The 22241-nt window shown below is 42.8% G+C and overlaps 1 protein-coding gene across 2 annotated transcripts in view; it reads right to left on the bottom strand.

Annotated features, from left to right (window-relative positions):
* LOC104639675 (peroxidasin) overlaps nt 1–21957 on the bottom strand; it is a 49162-nt gene extending 27205 nt beyond the window's left edge. The window contains exons 1-5 of one of the 2 annotated variants that reach the window (XM_075768984.1): nt 21319–21957; nt 18879–18986; nt 8569–8640; nt 783–854; nt 458–529 (exon numbers count right to left, since the gene is read on the bottom strand). In XM_075768984.1, coding sequence (XP_075625099.1) covers nt 458–529; nt 783–854; nt 8569–8640; nt 18879–18931 — 269 coding nt within the window. In that variant the 5' untranslated portion in view covers nt 18932–18986; nt 21319–21957. Of the gene's footprint in view, nt 1–457; nt 530–782; nt 855–8568; nt 8641–18878; nt 19534–21318 lie in introns of those variants that run through there. The other variant, XM_075768983.1, reaches the window with a different exon arrangement.
* Nucleotides 21958–22241: the final 284 nt, after the last annotated feature.

The following is a 22241-nucleotide window of genomic DNA, read 5'->3' as shown; positions in this document are numbered from 1 at the left end:
ACCACCCTCAATTCAAGCAAACGGCCAGATCCTACGCCCTGCTCCAGCACTCCCAGCAGACATAAACGCAGCGGGCCAGCTGCCTTCTGCTTCAAGCCATCCTACAGACACCTATCTCCTCCCCTCCTAAGGTCCTTGGACGTAAAGGGAATCAGAAGCACAGCTGGGCTCTTCCTATGCTCCAGAGGTTTAGGGTCAGGAGAAAATATATGCGACGTCAGTACGAAGAGACCTCAGCATTAACTAACCAAAATCAGTACTGGGACCAGCTGTTTTCAAACAAAGCCAGTGTAGTCTTGCAAAGCTGGATGATAAAACAGTAGAAGCCTCATCCTACTGCTTGCTAAGTGTCTGGTACTCTCCACTACTGGAAACACAGCACTTGGGTTAGAGGAGCCAATAAATCAGCTCTTACGCACATCACATTCAGCAACAAACAAGGCTCATTTGTACTTACAGCTGTTCCAGAGAACGGAGCCCATTGAAGGCATGTTGCTGGATGCTCTGAATTTCATTTTTATAAAGGTAGCTTTCAAAAGGAGAGAAGAAAAAAAGGATTAGGCTAACTGTTCAGCAGTTGTGTTTTAAAAAAGACACAAGAAACGGTTATGAACCTCAACCCAAAGCAGAGCTTGATGATTGGGTTCAAGGGCAAAGTTTTACAGCTGTGGCATTAACATCCAGAAATTCTGACCACAGAAAATATGTCCTGGACTGGCAAACATTAGAAGTGGGTTGTTAAATTTCAAAGAGGTTAAGAAACTACTGAGCTACCAACTCACAGGTATTTCAGGTTCTCCAGATCTTCAAAGGATCTTCTCACAATTTGTTTTATCTGATTATTGTTCAGGAGCCTGAAAAGAAGAAAAACACAACTGGTGAATTCAGTACATGTGAGACTTGTGGCATTTGTGCTCCTGGATGCCCACTAAAAAATCCTGAATCTGTGTTTTCCAGAGTTTAAGATTTAAAGAGGTTAGCAGATCAAATTTAGATACTCACACCAGCTAAGTCAATGAAAAGGTTTCTTGCCCAGAGGTGCCAAGTGTATCCAATATGTACAACATTCGAAGACTTTTCTTTACCTTTTGCCACAGTGGTTTTCATCCCAAAGTTACAATTTTGGCCAGGAAAGGGATGAGGGGAAGGGAGACAGGCAGAAGGGAGTGGAGCAGAGGGAGAAATTAAATTATTGCTGCCACTCTTGTACAAGCACAACAGTTTCTGAAGGTGCATGGTTGTGTTCAACAATGTGTGAGCAGGGACATGCAGAGCCAGTTTTTAAGAGTGCATGGTTTAAAATGCCAGTCCACAGTGGAGTTATATAGGAGTTATAAAATGATAATGCGTTGTTCTGATCACTTTGTATACTAATATGTGCAAATGAAAAATAAATAAATACAGATCTGACTCCGGAGGCTATTCAGAGACAGCCTCTTTCGATCTAGAGAGCTTTGTGCCAGATTTTAATACAAAACCTATGGACAACTTTGCATTGGCAAGCAATCTCTGACTTGTATGTGCAGTTGCCATGACTGTGCATGCAAATGACAGCCGGTGCCAATGACCAGAAACACAACTCAACCTTGTAATAACCACGCTGTGTGCAACAGCAGTAACCATGCAGCTGCATGCTACAAAAGCCTCTTCTGCAACCACTGCCAAGCCCGACACCAAGAAAATGAAATAAATCTCTTATAAATAGCTCTTTAATATACAACATTTAACTATTCATTGTGGCTGCCTAACCACACTCCTGTGGGTCTTTCACTGTGGTTGCCCACTGATGTTCAGATTCGGCAAACCTGACCACATGGAGCTCATAGCCCAATAGCTCAGAGCAAGGATTTCACCAGCTACACTTACTTTTAAAATTCCTAAATGGAGATGCGGATGAAGAGGAGAGCTGTGACCGTGTACTGCAAAGATTTGTTTTTCTAGTGTTGTAAGAAAAACTGCTATTCCCTCTGCAAGCAGCCAGACCTTACAATTTCAGGTCAAATTCAACACGTGTATTAGATGTGGATTTTCTACTTTACAAGCTCCTTTTTGTGATAGCTATGCTCCTCAGAAATGATCTGTCACCAGACAGCAGGTGAGAAGACAGTTCAGCACTTTCCCAGCAGGAAAGCCCAATCTTCTGCCCCTCTTTGCTAGAGAAAATAGGGTAGACAGTGCCTCAGCCAGCCTCTGGCACTACAAACAAAGGTCCCTTCCTCGGAAGAACAGTTTGTGCAGGTAAAGAACAGAAAGAAAAGACAAAGAGGGGAGGAGAAATGAAAGAAAACATGTGGGAAAAGAAGATGAAGATTAAATCAAATGCCTCAGGGATGCAAAGATAAAAGCTGCCAGAAACATACGTGTTATGGCAGTTTCACAAGTTACCGCCAGGCACCTGAGCCGCACCAGCTTTCCAACACCTAGTTCTCAGGCAGAGTATTACATTAAGGGTCCAAAAAGCACCTAAGAAACTTGAGTGTAAAGAAATCTTTGGAAGTCAGAACAGTAAGGGCTTGAGAAAAATCTCAGTATTCTTGATTGGACGGTCCTCTCTTGATTAGCTGCCCTGCTACCATGGACATGGGCTCTACTACCAAATTTCACATTGCCAGGGTTGTGGACAAGCAGCCCGAAGAGGTTAAGGCAGAAACTTGCTGGAAAGTTTCTGCACAGCTGGAAGCAATGGCTCAATACACACGGCTGAGGTTAAACAACCCGATTTCACTCATAAGGATGCAAAAATGATGTCAAGTCCTTGGAACACACTATTCTGCTTTGACAGCCAGATATGCTGAGTGGAAATACAGCCCATGAACACCAACCCAAAGGTTTATTTGATGATTGAACACCCAAGAACTGGAAATAACTGCTTGAGAGCAGTGCGGGAGAGGGCTTTTGTCTATTTACCCACAGGACAAAGACAACACAGGCACCAACCGTGCACGCTTCCTTCCCTGCCCTCTATCAGCACACTTTCATCTTCAGCCAGAGGAGAACGAAGGCTGCTTGTTCTCTGTTATCTGATCCTTGGCCCCACTTCTGAGGACGCTAGATGAGCTGATAGACCAGTGCCAGCTCCAACGTCATTCCCATGGACACGAGCACCTGCCCCTGCCACACAACTGGCATCGGCCGCTCATTTCATAGGGAACATGAAACAACAACCAGGTCCTGGAGGCAAGGACACGCCAACAACCTGAGCAGCCCTACACACCACGATGGTCTGGACTCCTTCGTTGACCCTTTATCTTTAATGCAGCGAGTTCTGGCAGGGACTGAAGTCCCGGGGGTATTTCATATTGCAACATGTTGTCTGATTGCATTTTGGTGCTATTTAAAACCATTTACCTAGTCCGCTTTGTTGTCTTGGCTCTTTAAGACAGTTCAAGGGGGTGTAATTAGTCATCCAAGCCAAATAAGACAAATTCTGGAAATTCAGATGGCATGCAGAATGCAGGCCTCTTATCGTCCGATACTTAAAAATTCATTCATTGACCGATTAAAGGTTAAAAAGCGTATGGAAGAAGTCATCTCTGCTTCCTGTCTCAGGATTCCCCATTGTAATAGAAGGATATGCCCTGGAAAAAACTCAAAAGTGAGATAATTTATGAAGTCCATCATAGTCCACATATTCCAAAATGCTCCTTTCAGAGAAATCCATAGACAAGACAGCACATCTGGCTCCTATAAAGACTTTAGATGGCTTGTGCACAGCTGTCTGCTCCTTGACTTCTGCGCAATTCACCCAGGCAGAGAAGTGTGCAAAATCCTGGCATGACCTGGATATCGATCCCAGCTGCAATCAATAGCAAAACGCCCAAATTCCTGCTAATGTTAAAGAGGACTGAAAGCTAAGATCTGCTGCTAACCAGAACTGTTGGGAATAAGTGCTCTGGCAGACAGAAGCTGGAAAGATCATTATTAATGCATGTCTTAAGTATACCCTGTAGCAAAACAAGCTAAATGAAAAGTATCAGAAGTAAGTTTCCTGGAGCTTATCAAGAGATAGCAAAATGATGTGGCATTCCCCTTCGTGGTAGCTGGTGAATTGAGCTCCAAATGAGTAGGTGGACTCAATCATACAGGTTTTATTCCTGAAAAATTCTTCTGGGAGGCTTGAGATGTAAGGCACCATGAGATCTGGCCCAGATTCACTAAGAGAACATTTCGCATTCAGTTTCCTTTAGGTTTTACGTCCTCCTGGCCGCCCCTCCCTTCTCCTTCCTCACCCTCTCTCCAGGTTGCCAAGCACAGGCTTAAGTTACATTAAATGAGTCGTTTTCTGTTTTGAAGAATGTATTAAATGATGTGACAGTACAGAATTCAGACTCAAAACTTGTACTCTTTCCTCTTTTCATTTGACGAACCACATGCTACGGTCGTTGTGACATAACAGCTATTTTTTTCCTCCTGCCATTAATAGAAATCATCATGTAGTGTATTTAAAGGGGGAGAAAAAGTGAGTTTAATGTTCTGCCATGCATTCTCCCTTGTTGACAGAATGATCTGGAATAGCCATTTCCCATATTTGAGGGAGAAACTTTTATTCTGAGATCCAAGTAGGCTCCGACATCCCCTCCTTGCTTGCAGAAACACGTTCTCTCAAGAGCTACTAGAGGGTTAGACACAACCTCCATATTACTCCTGTTCTTCATCCTGAAACCCTTTACAAGCAGCATCTAAAGGAGAGCTGCAGAGCTCACCAGAAGTGCCTTTTGCTCTCACCTAAGCAGAAAGAGAAATATGATGTGAGCAACGACGGGGCAAAAGCGCAGGCAGAAGCACATATGATGATGTGGTCTCCACAGATTCCCTGTTCCCTAGGGTGCCCATGCCACAGGCAGAACAAAATACCTACTGGAGAAGTTAAGAAATACTGCTTTGGTCCTGGGGTCAGACATTTCTACAGATGATGCTAGAAAGACCCAAGTAGCAGCAATTGTTTGGCTGTGATGGCCTTGGTTTGAAAATACAGGAATCGACCAGTTGGGTCACCATGGCAGGGTGCTGACCTCCTGTGGGAACACATAAGGCGACAGTCATGCAGCAGTGTTGTCATCCATTCCCACCCAAAGATGACCTAAAGGAGAAACGACTGGAAAGCAACAAGATGCTATGCCTCACCACAGGCTCACAATGTGTTTGCTCTTTTCCACAGTCCACCACCTGCTGTGAGCTAACGTTGGGTTAAGTGATGCAGCTGGCGTTGGCAAACTCAAGCAAAACAGCTGTTGAGGAGCTGTGGCTATTTTGTGGTTGGCATACAAGAGTTTTTCCCCTCCCTCTCCCTGCTACTCTATTTATTTTTTTCCCTGAGAGGACATATTAACAGTTTAAAAATATGCAAAGGAGATCCTGACACCAACATCTGCACGGGAACTGAGAAGAGGCAATAGGAAGGGACGAGGAAACCTTACAGCTCGAAGATCTTCAGCCAAAGAGGACTTCTCCAACGCGCACAACATTGCAGATAGATGACGAGCAAGCTCCCAGTGATGCAGCATTTAGGATAATTGTTTATTACCTGCGGTGCTGTGCTAGGAGTCCCCAGCCAGAAACATATAATGACCATATCTCTTCCACAGACAAACAGGGCTCCTGTTTTTAATTTTAAAGTTGTGCTCTGTAATTTATCAAATCTCCCACACCAGGAAGAGAAAAGAAGAGAGGAGAGCCAGGGGAAGGTCTGAACTGTTTGAAAGCCCCACTGGACATTCACAGCAGGCTCCTCTTCTGTCAGTCTCACAGACCACCTCCCCACATCCAACGCAGGCTACAAAGGTTTCCTTATCAGGGTGGCTTATAAACTGTCAAACTTGGATATACTACAGCCATCCTGCCCAAAAGGAGATACAGAACAGAAACTTCACCAGAATCTCCTGCCCTTCCTCTGCCAGGCCAAAGCACTGCAGGAAAAAGCTCTTTGAAAAGCATTTATTTTCTTAAGGGACATTTATTTAAGTCCCATGGCAGAAAGCTGCAAGCTCAGAGCTCTGCATATGGATCCAGAGCTACTCTGTCCTCCAAACCTCTTGCTTCAAATATTCTGGACAAAATTGCCAGCAAGTCTCTCAGGGATTTTAAAGGATTTATTCTCTTTACCACTTGAAGACTTGTATGAATCCTCAGGCAAAAGTTTACCATCTAAGAAACATCAGCAAATTCTTCAGTTCTTGTGAGTTTTGATGTGGGAATTGGACAAACCAGAGTTCCTGGAGAGAAACTTGCTTTAGCAGTGCGAGGTCTGATGTTCTCTCATTCAGTTATCAAGCTTCTCATCCGTGGGAGTTAACTACTGCGAGTGTGAGAATAACTGATTTTTCCAGTTTGCTGGCCAAATCAGGAAATACAACCAAGCATACGAAGTACTATCTAAATGGAAAGGCTTCATTTGCAAAAGCAGTTGATTTTCAGAATTCAAATATAAAAATGCCACATTTTGTTAAAAGCAGTGTTTCACCTAGTCTAGTATTCCAGCCCTGACAATGGTCGCAGGACACTGTTTAGGGAGAGCATGCCCACTATGTGTGTAAAACATGTTCCTCTTACTGTCTTGGCACCCATAATCATGAGATTAGGGATGTTAGGGGGTACCTTCAAGCCTATTCCCTGTAGTGTCTGTTCATGGACTTGCTGTCCATGAACATGTTCTTGATTTGCTTGTCCAGGAGGGTATGGAGACAGAAAGCAAAAAGAATTGGACAAATTCACGAAGCGTAAACAGGTACTAGAGAACGACAGGTCTCTCCATCTCAGCTAGGCTGTGAATCTATATCTATCTTTAAGCAGAGTGGCAGAAGTCTTGCAGATGTCAGGGACCTGCCTAGACCGAGGCACTGGCAGAGCAGGAACTGGGATCTCTTACAAAGCTCCGCAGGTTGGGTGGAGCGTCTCTCCAAGTGAAGGCCTGCCAGCATCCTGAGTTTCCCCAGGGCTGAAACTAGCCTGGCGGTCCTGCCGTGCTGCCTGCCAAACATCTGTCTGCATCACACAGAGATGACATAATTTGGAACAGTTTCTTTTCTCGACTCAGGAGAGCTTCAGGGGTGGAAGAGCAGGTCTGGAGATCAAGATGCCTCAGCAGAGCTTTGTGATATGGACTCAGACTCTTATTTTCTCTCTAGATATTTTAGTCACATTTATCATCCCATCTAAGCCTATCTCAAATGACAGAAATCCATCCGAAGTATCCTTTCTCTCTATTACTTTTGGTGATTAAGTATCACATGGTGCCATTTGAGAGACTAACATGGGCTGTTCTTGTGTTCTGAATGAACAGCATCATTGGCAATAAAGTTTTCTACCAGTCTACTGCTTGACCACCTGTCCTATAAGCTGGGGCCTGGGCCACGACCAGGGTACTTTGATGCATCCTGCAGTCACGGTTTCGCCAAGCAGTCCCACACGCAAGGTGGAACAATCTTTAGCAAATGTTGATTTTTAAAAGATAACTATTGAATAAGTCTCTAGGATAAAGTCCTGCTGTATTTCCAATTCTTCCTACAACTTCTTACAATTGACTGAATTCCTCATTGCCCAGATCTTCCTTCTTTCAGCACTGCCATCTTTATGGGATCAGGGACTTCAGATCTCTCAAGGTCAGACAGAAAAAAACCAGTCTGGACTTTCTCTTGCCATTTGGGACCATGAATGTACAAACCCAGTGAATCCGAGCATGTCTGTCATGCAGTGCAGGTTCCCAAGCTAGCCGGTTTGCCCTGCAGAGGGATTCAAGCTTGGACCTGGAAATCTTATAGCTGTTAGCACTGTGTTACAGCTCGAATAATCAGATCTGAGTCTCAACAGGCCAATTACATCCAGCACAGTGCTGTGCCGACACAGCTTCTGTTCCTGATTTGGGAGCCGGTTTGTTTTCAACATCTTGGCTACACGGTGCAGATGTACTCATATCTATCTTCAAACCCTCAGTCTGACAGCAGCGAGAAGCAGCAAAGGCTCCCACTATTTCCTCCGAGCAGAATGAGAAACTTGTTAGTAAGAGTAGTATATCATACTGACGCGAGCGTGCCTGCTCTGGCTGGGATGTAAGACTGAAGGAACTGCTTTCTACTCCCATTCCTATCTGCAGTAGGGTAGGCGCAGGCATTTATTCTAGGGCAAGGCGTAGGGACAAGACAGCATTTGGAAGGATGTACTCTCACTTCAAAGTCATGAAGAGCAACTAAGGAGGTTATAGAAAAGATGAAGATTTTAATGCATCTCTCCACTATCTTGATCCCAGGCCAAAATTGTTTTTATGGGCTACTCTAAAGCCATACCTGCTGAAACATCCTCAGGCAGTGACAGTATGCATCAAGATGTTTAATTTTCTTTTAAAAGGACAGGTTAATTTCCAAAACGAAAGTTATTAAATTGAACATTTAATTTAAAAGGGTAAGAAACATGATCCAGGGTAGAACAGAGAGAATTTTAAAGCTTTAGTTGGATATGCACAACTTGACTGAAATAACTAAAAGACCACGGCCATCATTAAGCCGTTATAGGGCATGGTTCTAACATAAGCAATAAATGGATATCCTCACTGCAGGATCACGGAGTGGAACTTACAGTGTGTTGAGGTTCTTCAGTCTCCTGAAAGCTCCAGGTTGTATCTCCTTGATGTGGTTGAAGCGTAAATCACTGAAAGCAGAAAATACAATCAGTGCACTCGTGATATAAACAAGCCATCAACAATCAGCATCATCCATGGGAGGAAGGGAGGAGGGCTGCTGGGAGAGTCTATCGTACCAGGCCTACATGAAATGGAGAAATGGAGACAAGGACCAGAGAAGGGAGTGGAGAAGGAGGAGGGGATAATGGCTGGGGACTACTATTGTCTGCAAAGTCAGCCAACAGGCAAGACAAGCCTACATTCCCAAAATTCATTTTAATTTCATAGAAAACCAAAGACTGAAAGGACTCAAGTGATCATCTCCAGGAACACCAGACAAGGTCTGCTGCTCAATACCCCAAGTTCATTTGCAATTATATTTGCATCTCATACCGGTTTGTAGAGGAATGCACATCATCATGTGGACCCATTTTTCAGCTTCCTAGCAAAATTATCTTTGTCCTAAAATGGTTAAATCTGATCAAATAACCTCATATAATAAGCATTTCACATTCTGCTCCGCAATGCTCCAAGACTCAGAACAGCTTATCGCTGCCTGCATTTCAAATTTGTGCCAACTTCAATTAGAATTAGTGGAGTCCAGGGGATTCTGGCAAATTTCAAGGGCTGTCCATGTAACTACATCGACTCGGAGCCCTAAAACATGGGTTTTCGATTGCTAATGAGATAATAAAATAAGAGCTAAGTGGTTTAACCTGGTTAACCAAGTAGAAACACTTCTATAGGGAATGTGCATTGATTTGGCACCTTCCATGGTCCAGCGTATTATAACAAATCACAAAAGGCTGACAAATGGGTTTTGCTGCTAGTTTCTATCCAAAGCACAACAATGAAGTTGCTTTTTTTTCTCCTATGCTGCCTGATCTATCACATTTAGAGAATATGCAGCTATTTCTTGGTTTAAGGCAGCCTTTTAAAGGCATTTGCTTTAAGAGGTTAAAAACATATGAATGTACTGAATTGCCCGTCATTCTGGTGGTAAGTTACAGAGCATTTGGAGGCAGAGTTTAAAACAAGATTTCTACAAATAGCCTCAAGTTCAACACTTATTTTTAGAACAGACATCAACAAGAATTGCAACCTTTATAAAATTAAGATTAGAAAGAGGTGCATTCATTGCAGGTGGCTGGAAACTTGAACTGACAGTGAGTATCCAAGGGGGCTGAAACGTCTTTGAGCAAGTACTTGAGAAGAGGATACACAATAAGTAAAGCTTATTTACTTTAAGATGTAATGTTTCCTTAGCTTAACAGTGTGCAAAACCAGTTATTTTTTGTTAAAAATTTCCCACTAAATTTTCTTACTTTCTAGGCAGAAAAGGCATTTTTACTTAAGTTATATAAAATATAAAATCTCTGCCTTGTTACCCCTTTGTTATCACCGAATACAACAGAACACATGCCAGTAGAAGTTCTCTCTTCTGTTGTGTTTTTTCCTTTCTGTAACTTTTCAGCTTTGAATAAAGGAATGAGAAGACTAATGTAGGGTGAAGTCTCTCCCTTTTCTTAGTGGTAAGTATTGCAGAGAGAAGAGTTAGAGGGCAGGAAGGAACACAGCTTCAATATTTCAAAAAAAGTGTTGGAATCGTAATTTACAAGCACCAGTTGTCCATAGCAAACTGCAGTCCCAAAGGATCACCCTTTGGAATTGCAGTTTTAACAGTAACTTTACCTTTGACATTTTCTGGTGTGTTTGGCTTTATTTGCATTGCTTCAACTGCATGTTTCTTGCTCTTCTTGTTGGAAGGTGTTACATACACCTCTTCCTTGATGATGTGAATTTGAGGATATCTGTGCGGATTTTTCAAGGCAACGGCTGACACCATAAAGCCAAATACAATTAAATATTGGCAAAGGTCATAACACAATGCACTGACTATTCTCCACGGCCTCATTACAAGGAAATGAGGAAAGACCACCATGAAAAAAGGTGAAGAAATGCAAACTTGATTTATACACTGTAATGCACAGACACCAACTCTGCCTGCCCCGGGGGGCTGTAAAGAGCTGTGTAATTAGTCCAGGCAGCTGCCTACAGGTAACAGGGAACATAACAAATAAATGGAATAAATACACAGGGGTCAGGGCTGAAGCTGTTGATGCTCACGGAAGGCAGTGAGAAGCAGGCAGTGAAGAATAAAATATCACTTTGGGTCACAGGCTGCAGGTGGGGGGAGGGGGAAAAGCCAAACTATTTTAATGAACAAAGACAACCGCAATCCTTTACACCTCAGCATTCACACATAAGTGCACGGCTTCCACCGCTAAAACAAAAAGCAAAACCGAGAACCACAGGTGACTGAAAACACCTCTGAAAAAAACAGAAAAATAAACCACAAGCTCCTCCGCTCCAAGGGGTTTTTTCCACTATCAGTCACTTGCTGAAAATGACACTGTGGAAACGGTGCTGTGGAAGTTTGCACCTGGTCCCCAGCTCCCCGAGCAAGTCTGACCCTCGGTTTCTTCCCCTGTGAGAGCAATAAAGCAAAGCTGGGCTGCAGAGCCTGGCAGGAGCAACCCTGTGTCACTAACAGAGGTCTCACGGCTGTCACTTGGCTGGACCATCTCTCAGTAGTGCTCCCGCTGCTGAGAAGCACATGGATGGAGAGATGCCTCCTGGCAGTTCCCACTGCTGAGAGTGCAACGGGGGTCTGGGTTCATGCAGGGACTTTTCCCCTACACCACCCCCAAGGAGCATATAATAAAATGTAGCTTATTATTTTAATGAAATATCTTGATTTTTCTTCTGTTTTCTGTTCCAGATAAGACCTTCAAATGAGTCCCTAGACCCCAGCTGTCGTGCACTCCTTTGGAAAGCTCACTCTCCGGTTTGCTCTCCGTCACACAAAGGCAACAGCTTTCCCCGCCGACAAAAAGGGGAACTGAAACAGTGCATGTCTACTCTAAGCACTTCATTTCAAGAAACGATGTGAATTAACTGGAGAGGATCCAGAGGAAAGCAACGGGAACAATCCAAAGTCTAGAAAACATGACAATGAAAAGAACTGAAATGGCTTATTTAGCCATAGATATGGCGACTATGTCAGAACATTGCTACAAATAGAAAAGCGCAAATAGTCACGGACTAAACCTGCAGATTCCATTTTTTAAAAAAAATAAAATCTTAAACAGCAAGGCTAATAAAACAATGAGGTAAACTGCAGGTGAGACAGACATTAGCCACACATGGTTTAGGTAGTGTGGATCCTGCCCTGGAGGCAGAAGGATGGACTAGACTATTCTGCTCCCTGTACCCGAGACAGCAGTAAAAGGTAGCGAGTGCTGATGTGCACAGCAAAGCAAACCCGTGGAGATACAGAGGAACCCACATCTTCCTCCTTACCAATGCATTGAAAAAAATTGGCTTCATCCATAGTGCTTTCCTGCAAACCTTGCCTTAGCCTGAAGCTTAGCTGGTAACAAATACCATGTAGGGCTGCGCTGGATTGCGTGTATTAGAGAACATTCCCTACTGAGTTTGTCTTCTCTTACACAGAAATGCTTGTTTCTCTCTATTCCCAGGACATTCACTCTGGAAAATTTACGTTTCTTTTCACAAACAAGCATGCTTTTTACAGGGACCCACCACGCAGCTTCTCCCGTGCCAGCCTGTTCCAGCTGCTGTGTGCACCAGCAGCTCGGCTCCCTCACTCCCGCCTGCTTCCTTCCACCTTGGAATTTGGAAAATGGGCAGGGGGTGGTGGTAGGGGGGATCCCTTGTGATTTAACTCTCCCACACATTTTCCAGGCCAATAGTCTGGGATTAAAAGATACCTTTCCACAAGGAACAAAGGGGATAGCTGCTGCTAAAGGATCTCGGATCCTTTTCTACCTTAACGTACGCAGTGTCCAGAGACCTGGGACAGCAGCTGTCCTGCTTCATGCAGTACTGATCCCTCTGGACAATACCAGCTTGACTGGCTCAGCAGAAAATCTTACCAAATCCTAGTGCCAAAGCACAATTGCTCGGACAGGGAACCGGGCTGGACTACATGGATAATCTAGGAACTGCTATTGAAATAACTCACCTTTTCTGACTCTGGGGGAACCCTTAACCCCATTGCAGAGGCTTAGCAAGAATGCCAGAATTTGCAAATGGATGGAGAAACAGGTCTTTACAGAATGACAATTGAATCTTTCTGATCCTCTCAGCTGTTATCAGAACAATCATTCCTGAAAGCATTGCGTTAAATAATTAACAGTGATTAGCATATAAAGCATTCAATGGCTTTTACAGGAAACTTCCACTTCTGTTTAATCTATTTAGGCTTTTACAGAATCATGTATTACTGTTAACTAAGCAGATAATTAGCTACAAGAGGTATTTTACTGCAGTTCCATGGAAATTACTGGGTTTGTTTCATCAAAGCACTTTTTATGTTCAGAACCCTGTGCACAGCAATGATGCTGGCAGTTCTGGACCATTTCACTCAGAACTGGTTAAGTAAGTGGCAGCCACCCAATCATTATCAACAAAGACACAGAGAGTACAGGTCTCTGTTTTACAAACAGAGATAAGACATTGAGGTTCCTTCCAGTGTCTCCTGGGGAAGGGAGGGTGTGAAAGACATCCTAACCACAATTTTTACGTCAAGTTTCCCATATATCAGAAGAGCCAGAACATTTCTCAGAAAGATGATCATTTCTCTTATCCGCAGAAGGTCAGAGTCAGCTCTGCAGGTTCCCCTGTCCTGCCAAACAGCTACAGACCTGGCAGGAAGGGAAAACAGCCTTGCTGAGATGGAAATGAAGTCTTCCAGACTCACTGTCATCAGCTCCCCAACTCAGGAATGTCCCCCTCACACACGAGTCCCCAAACGGCTTTAATAAATGACAGCCTTCATCTCAGAATCCCTACATGGACAACTGAGCATTGCCATCTCTGCTAGACAGATGAGACAACCGCAGGGAGGCTCAGGGCTGGGGTTTTTTCCAAGTCCTGGCTATTTTGGGGCGTACCAACTTAAGACATCAAGATTTGACTGTTCAAGGAGTGAAGAGGAAGGAAAATATGTTCAGCATGGAAACACTAGTTAACCAGATTATACGATCACGGAGGAAACACTGAAGAGCAAGCAGATGCAGAGAGCCTCATGCTGCAGAACAGGCTGTTGTTCTCTGCTGCACTGCCTCGCTGCTTACATTTTAAAGTTTTAGGGATGAGCACACTAGATTTTAATTAAGAAATTACCACAGGCATTCCTGAAACCAGCTTTTTAAGATTTCAGCTGCTACAAACAGGGGTCAGATTTTCAAAATGGATACCTCTGCATCAACTAGGGCAGGACAGTAATTCAGCAGTCAACATACCAAGCTGTTTTGCTCCCACCTTTTCCGTGCACGTAAACTGGCGTCAATGTTGCACTTCACAGCCTGGCCCTGAAGGCAGTGCCAGGGCAGGAGGGATCTGCCGGTGCTTCATCCCTGGTGGAATCATTTCTTCGGCTGCCACAGACCATCCCTTTAGCTCTTGCCAGTAAAGGTAGGAGCAAGGAAAACCTTCAAAACATAATTTGGGCCCTGGACACATATTTAAGTAGGGAGATTACACAGCAAACTGTTGACCTCATCAATCTTAAATAATTTGAGCTATTATGTATTAGCAATGGGTATGGAGATTAGGGTTTGATCCTCATCAAACCAGCTAAGTCTATCCTTGGGCATTCATATCAGCAAGGAGCAGGACTCTCTTAACCTAATGCATATTTCCTTGGCACCATCTATTCAAGATATTGCCCACATCAAACGAAGACAACTTCCCCTCCTCTTGAAGTGTGTTCTGACCCTGATCTGGAGGGAGTAAAAGAAAATTGCCAAGCGTAAAGATACATTTACCTTTTTCACAGAGTCCAAGAAGCAGCACCACCATGCCAGTTTAAATGAACTGCTGGGGCATTCTTTAATACCAAGTCTTGGGTAGCACAGGGGTCAGCTAGCTTTGTTGTTTTTTATGAGCATGACCATTTAAGTTATTACCCAGAATACACACACATTCTTCAACCAAAAAAGAATGACAAAAGTCACCACACTGACTTCTTAAAGAGCCCAGGAAAAAATCCTGGTATACCTATGGGGAGAAGGATGTGGTGAGGTCAATGAAAATGCAAATACTCAAGTGGGAACCAGACCATGAAGCACTGTGAGGTTCAGTGAAGGCAGGATTTCTAAACACCTGAGGTAGCTACAACTGCAAGAGTTAGAATGCTTTCATCAAAAGATGCTGGAATGTTTCTGGAAGGAAAATATGTTCTAAATACCTTCCCTCCCCATTTTACTTCCAATGAAGGGACTTCTATAAACAGAACATACAGAAGACTTTGGTCACCTCTAGAAGATTTAATGAGGATTAAATACTTCAGCAAAAGAAGTCAGAAGGAGATCACACCTGGCACATCCAGAATGCGTGGGTGTGCGTTTAATGGCTGCATATAAGACTATCACACGCAGAGGAAATGAGTAATCCATTCTTCAACTCAAAGCACACGACAGAGACCACAAAGGGAGCAGCATTTCCAAGAACTCGTTTGCTCAGTAAACCTTTCCCCAACAAATGTATGAAGTTCCTTCTCAAAACTGCACTCCTTAAGATAGGCTAAGAGAGCTGCACCCTGTCCTAATACAGCCTTGCAACGACCTGCAGGAGGAAGAAAGGAACTGAGTGGCCACCCAACAAGCAGCACAACGACAAAGGGAAACAAAACTTGTCAAGCTGGCCGTGCTTACACTGCCCAATTAGCAACCAGGTCTGTGAACAACTGGGTCACCTTCAGTTCATGCCAGCGATGCGTTCAGATCCCAGATACTGCTCTGTCTTTGCTTGTGCCCTCAGCTATGTTTCTCTAGAAGTACTTATTCATTATGTGCTATGCATAATGCAGAAAGGAGAATAACCCATGGATAATTGGATTGCTATCCATTAGCTGCCAGCCAGAGGGGAACTTCTTTCCTTCTTCTACTCATGCCCACACGTTTCAAAGTTTATTGTTTTAAATGTCACACTGTAGAACAAATGACTTAGAAGGTTAAAGACCTATTGAAATTTTCTGAGTGTATGTTTCACAGCTGTTCCCTTCTTTGGGCTGCTGGCTAAAAGAACTGCTAGAATCCCTGCAGTAACCAGCAGATCACATCTGGATAATCATGTTCCAGTTGAACAGACAGCAGCCAAAATACGTTTGCAGTTATACACCATGAATTTTTATAGCTTATTTATCTGTACATGTGTAGCCATTCCTGCCATCCTATTCTCTGCTCAGGATAAAATGAACAGACTTCATTACCAAAGATAAATAGTCTATTGCTAAAACCAGACATTGGGCCAGATCCTCAGCTGCACCCAGCTGGGATTGGGAAGGGAGGAGGGAAATGGCGACCAAAGAGGAGCCAGGAACAGCTCATCAATCCTGGAACTGGTTCCATGCCAATCCCAGCATTGCTTGGAGAAGGCTATGGGCTGCTCTAAGTTACGCCAGCTGGCCACAGCCCCAAGGGGGCCATCTGCCAACGGGGCTTGTTGAAGCACAGCATGTGCCGGCTAGAAGACTTCCCCACTCTTCAAGGATTGTTAGAGAGAGGGTGGCATGGAGTCACGGAGGTCAGAAAGTCCCAAACTCCCAGCTTCAAAGCAAACTCCATCTGGAAACTGCAGCTGTTCTGCGAGGGAACCGAGCTGGAGCCTGGGATCGGTGTTTGTATCTGCAGTCACAGACTCAGTCCTACTCATACCAAAGGGCAAATGTGGAAAGTATCACAATCCCACATTTTCTACTCAGAATAACTCCATGATCAAGACTATTCTTGCTGTAATTCTGAATGTTCACTTTGACACAACAGTCCTCCCAGGAGAAAGATTAACATACCAAAAAGCTGGAGTAGACAAGGGCATGGTTAAAAAGTATTCTTTGATCTTTCACAATTAAAAAAAGTTTAATTATTCAAATGCTATTTATAACAGATACAATGGGATGCTGGCTGGCAAATGCATTTACATACATTAGATCTTCCAGATAGCCAGAAAACCAGGATTTTTACTTGCCACACATCATACAAAGGCACATGATCCGCCAACAGAGAACGCTCAGCAGGCTCGTATATCTTTGTATCTATAGGGATCTCTGCTCATCAGTATGGGTTTTGCTTATAATTATGCAGATAATACGAGAAGAGAACAAACCAGATAAACCTCCCTCAAAAATACTAGTCTATAAAGCAGTAATCTCCAATACTTTGGAATATTACTACTTTTATATCTCACAGCTATACCATTTAGTTAATGTTTAAACCCCCAGTTTCCCATTCGAGGCTGTGGCTACCATGTTAAACTAAATAAACCACCTTTCAAATAGTTAAGCAGGAAAAACATGGACCATTTACAAGCAGTGTACATGCAAACCAGTTAGAGCAGGGGAGATGGAATTAGGGTGACCGCATACACTGCACTGGAAAATGTGGTCACCTTTCTAGACTGAGTTTTACAGACAACTCAATGCCACCTACATTAGAGCAAGATACTACCTGGAATTTTCCTAAAGCTGCAAGGACAAGCCATGGGCCAAAGTTAGGTTTTGCCCCCAGCAGCACAGAAAGAATGAAGCGTGCTGTTGCCAGAAATACATTTAGAAATACACCATTCCAGTACTGAAAAAAAGTTGGTGACTACAGTGAATTTCCCTCCGTCTGCACTCCAAGGTTCTCTACCAGAAACACACCCACGCTATTCGGTGTGACAGGAACGTTGTCTCAGTTCAAACAGAGAAGAGAAATTAAGCATTACTAAGCTCAGAAATACCTCAGTTCAGCCAACGAAACAAACTTTTCCCCCAATAAAATCTACGTTTAAACAAGGAGAAACAAGTTATTTTGCTAAAATTAAACAGTTTAAGTGTATTTAAATATTTTAATATTTCAAGATGCAGAGGAATAAGGGGGAAAAAAAATTGGTGACAATGTGGAGAGTCAGACTCTGCAAGCTGCTGTAACCATTACCCAGACAGTTTTCAACAAACCATACAGTACTGATCTGCTCCACGCTGTAGAATAACCTCACCATCCCTCGCCTGGGGAGACATTCTTGTCTGCCCCATGTCAGGGTGACTCCGAAGTAGCCCAGCTGCAATGTTTCCCCAACAGCGCAGCTTTGGCAGCTCTAGCAAGTGTAGACATTCCCCTGTGTGCCACTAATGCTAGTTTCTGTGGTTTCCATCCACCAAAGCAGATCTGGATAGCAGCAATTAAAATGCCAGCATCCTGCCCACATCATGTTCCTTAGGCTGCCAGCAGAGAAAATGCATTAACAATATAGTGAGATGTTTACAGGAGAAATGCTGATATAGATGTTCTGGCTGAGACCAAACTTGGTTTGTTACAGGCACAGGGAAAAAGCTTCTCAAATCAGTGTTGAAAAAGTTTTACAATTGGCAGCAGTTTACAGAGGATGAGTATAAACATAAATTTTTGACAAGTCTTTCCTACTATTTACAAAAAAGGTCTTCCAAACCAAGGGATCGGCTAAGAGTAGCACAAACAGAAGTACTTTATCACATGCCACTGCATCTTAAAGCCACCTTTAAGCTTAGGATTAGTTTAGACACAGGGAAGTGCTCTTCTGGATCCATCAGTAAGAGCTTTTTAGGAGTCTCTAGGCGTTACATGCCCTTTTCCTCCACCTTTTCTGTTGGAATGGACTCAGCCAGCAGCTCCCTTGCCAACAGGTACTTTATTTCTCAAGGAATCTGTGAGTTACCACAATTGTTGCTTTCCAAATAAGCCTTAAGTTTGGTTTGTATAGTTCAGATAGAAACTAGAAAACCAGTACTTAAAGTTTAGGAAAGAAATAGGGTTGTATGTATTAGAAAAGTGTTTTAGTAGAGACAAAAGCCTGAACTGCTGTATTTCCTCTCTCCCCTACACCCATACACAAAGCCTTCTCAAATGTAAACTGTGTACCTTTCTATAAGCTCAGTTTAACATTTGTGACCTTTGATTCTCCAAAACTGCCTTCCAGTGATCACCCTGGCATTATTCTAATTAAATTTTTCAATTCCTTTGATTGTCCTGTTAACAATTAACTGATGCCAAAAGAAGCAGTTTCTGGTTTATGCTTTAAAAGCATGAAACAGTTTGTGATGCAGACAGCTCTGCAGAAAAAAAAGGAGGATAAAAAGCATGCCTTTGGCCTTGGCTTTTTTCTTTCTTCTTTCTAAAGACCAAGCAGGTAAGAAAGGCAATAAAATTAAATGGTTACTCACAGTATGTTTGTCTGGGGTGGGATATCAGGGATGGTTTCCAACATCAGATGCATGCATCTTACTGTAGTCCTGAAGCACAGGCAGCGACTAGGACAGGAGCAGGAGAAACTAGGCAAGAGGAGAAAACACAAAAAGCCTCGAAGAGCTGAAGATTTGATCAGCATGGTGTTTGCTGGATTGTATTTGCCTCAATTCTGAACTGCAGGGAGCTGACAAAAAAAAAGTTTCCCAGCCCTGAGGTCCAGGAGGAGGGGACTCATCAGCATGTGTTTGCAATTAAATTAAGGCAGTTTGACAGTCCAACCGCCCACCCTCTCTGCCATTATGTACATCATTGAAGATCAGACTGTCCCCACCCCTCTTTAATTGTGGTGCTGAAATACAAACTTTAATTTTGATTTATTTTTTGCTTTGTTTCTTATTTTGAGCAGCAAGTTAACTCCTCACCTTCTCCTCAGGCACTTCTCGAAGGCATGCAGAATGCGCCTTTGTGGCCAATGACCAAAAAATGACCCTGTGCTTCCAGAGCTGAGCTGGGATGCAAATGGCCCAGGGTCAAGTTTTTTATGTCAAAATTTTTGCCTTAGCACACTCTCTGCAAAGTAAGGATAGCATCTTATCTAACAGCCTGTCAAATGTATCAGGCATTAAGACTTTCAGGATAGAGGCTGTCTTTTATTACTTGTAGTTACAACATCCAGCAAAAATAAGTTTCCAACCATTGACGAGAGCATGGAATGCTACAGATAAGTGATTTTAAAAGGGAGATCACTAACAGAGATAAATAACCTGCAAATAAAGACCAAAAAAACCCTGATTGCATGCATTCTGTGAAGTTTCTTATGCAGAGTAAAAGCTAATTCATTTCAAATACCTTTTAACTAGTATAATTTCTTTCTACAAGGATGTCATTTGGAAAAATGTCAGGATTTTGGAGAAATTAAAGGCAATCGAGGGGCGAAGAGGGAAACAAATGATGACATCAACTGAATTCGAACTGTAGGAAATGCAGACCTCAGTTTGTTTCTCCCATTGAATGGTAACATTGAGATGCAAAAGGGAGGACTTGTTTCCAGCTGAATTAATCACCTTTTACCGTTATAAAGCAGCTTAGAGTGCAAACAGCTTGTCTTTAGGTTTTAAGTTATTACTAGACAAGATCCTAAAAGTGTGGGTTTAGCATGTGTGAGGCATTAACGCTCATTAGGATCTAAAGGTACCTGAGGAATTCCAAACATGGCACCAATCCACATTACCTGGAAGATCAAACAAAAAAAGTTTCCCATCGACCTGCACATCTGCTTTATACTGTAAACTACAATGTAATTAACCTGACAAAACACTACTTAACAAGAGTGACTTAACAAGCTTAAACCTCCCAGGTTCTCTTCTCCCTTCACATTCTTTATCACTTCAGTCTTTGGGGAGAGAGTGTTGGGTTTTGGGGATTCACTTACAAATTTCATGTCATAGATGGTAAAAGCTTTATTATTTTTTTTCCAGCTATAAAGGGGCATTATAGTGCAGGTTTTCTGCATCTAGTCCCCAGGCAATCTGTTGTTTGTTTGCCCTGACATCACTTTAAACCTAAGCAAGTTGGCTAACTCCTCCCTGCTCCCCTATGGACCCACCTCATGGTTTTGAGCAGAGTGTCCTCTAGTGGCCACCCAGCCCTTTCTTACGAAAACAGGTTATAAAAAGGTAATTTATCTGCTTTGTCCTTTATATAACAACTGACAGCAGGTTGCTCGAGGTGAATGACAGCTTTTAATTCCAATTTGAGAAGTTAAGTGCATCCCTCAGGTGCATCAAAAGAGACAACACAGGTTATGTCATCAGTTTTCAAGACGTAAGTCGCACATTCTTCCAGCCTGATCACTCCCCATCTCTCTTTCCAAAAGACACTGAACTCTGTTAGGACAGGGTAACACAGCTGATTAAGAGCTGCTCTATAAAGAATATTTCTAGGAAAATAAATAAAAATGCTGTGTTCAAACTATGCTTCAGTATTTAGGAAAGTCAACATCTTCCCTAGCACATCTGGCCACTTAACAAAAACAAGGCTTTTGCCTTCAGCCTCCAATTACATCTTGGTGCATAAACTCTCAGCTTTAAGCCAACCATCAGCAAAAAAAAAAAAAAAAAAAAAATCCCTTCCAGATTTATTTACATTGCTAACAGGAGAGCCAGGCTAGGCATCAGTCATGTTTCTATATGCACTGCCTTTGGAATCTTATTTCAGCGCCTGGCTGTGCAGTGGGTGGCAGCTTCTGGAAGGATTGATGGGTATTTGCCTACTACGTTGTAGGAACAGGATCTTCAGCCAAGTCAGCAGATTTAACAGTGGCCGTACCACAGGGAATAATTTGAGTACAAAACGCAACTTCTGCAACCTATATGTTTACTTAGAAGTAGATCTTTGCTTGAACTTGAAACATACCTCTTCTACCTCGCTTATCTCTCCTTCATGACAAATGGGATGTTTGTGAGATGTTATGAGACACTAGCAATCACAGATCCCTTACTCTTGCATTAATTTATCTTATTTCCATCAACATGACAAATTGTTTAAAAAGGAGTGTGCACCTCGGAACAAGAACCAAAAGTTAACTCCTAAGCAACAGGAACGAAAGTTAACGCTTGTGTCCCATGCTTAAGCATTTCCAGCCTCTGCTAGACAGACTTTTTCACACCGGTAGAATGCAAAGAAGTTTGGTTTTGTTTTTCAAGTGTGGGGTTTCCCCCATCACCACCCTTTTTTAACTATCACTTCTGCCCCAGGAGAGAGATTTCATTGGAGTTGGTCTCCTGAAGAGCTCATCACTACTTCCCAGGGAACTGTGGTGATGTACATTTAACTATGAAGTGAACATAAAAAAAAAATCTCACAAGTTTAATTTACTTGATACCATTTGTATGACACATCCATAGCTTTCCAAAGCAGAAAAGGATTTTTTTTTTCAGCAAGCATCACGTGAAGGAAAACATTAACACTGAACCAGTCTCATGTTATAGTTGGTAAAAGGACATCTATCATACACACAGATGATGGGAAGAAACACAGACTACAGGTAATTATCCTGTGGAATAAAGGTTAACAGATACATTTAATTAGCAACAGCTGTATTTGCAATTACAATCAGTTTCCTATTACAGCTGAAGCCAAAATATTATTCTCAATACTAGTGAAATGGAAGCCTTGAACACCAGCTCTTAAAAATCTGCATTAATTAAGCAGTGATACAGAGCACAGGAGACAAGAGGGGAGTTGCAGATCAGAATGCATTAAACAAGCTCCTGACATGTTTGGTTTAGGCAAGAAGTACAGAAATGGACTAAATAACCTGAGATCTGTTGGTTACA

This window comes from Balearica regulorum, chromosome 16, assembly GCF_011004875.1.
Source record: "Balearica regulorum gibbericeps isolate bBalReg1 chromosome 16, bBalReg1.pri, whole genome shotgun sequence".
In the NCBI taxonomy this organism is placed as follows: domain Eukaryota; kingdom Metazoa; phylum Chordata; class Aves; order Gruiformes; family Gruidae; genus Balearica; species Balearica regulorum.
This window is presented reverse-complemented; position numbering and strand designations above follow the sequence as displayed.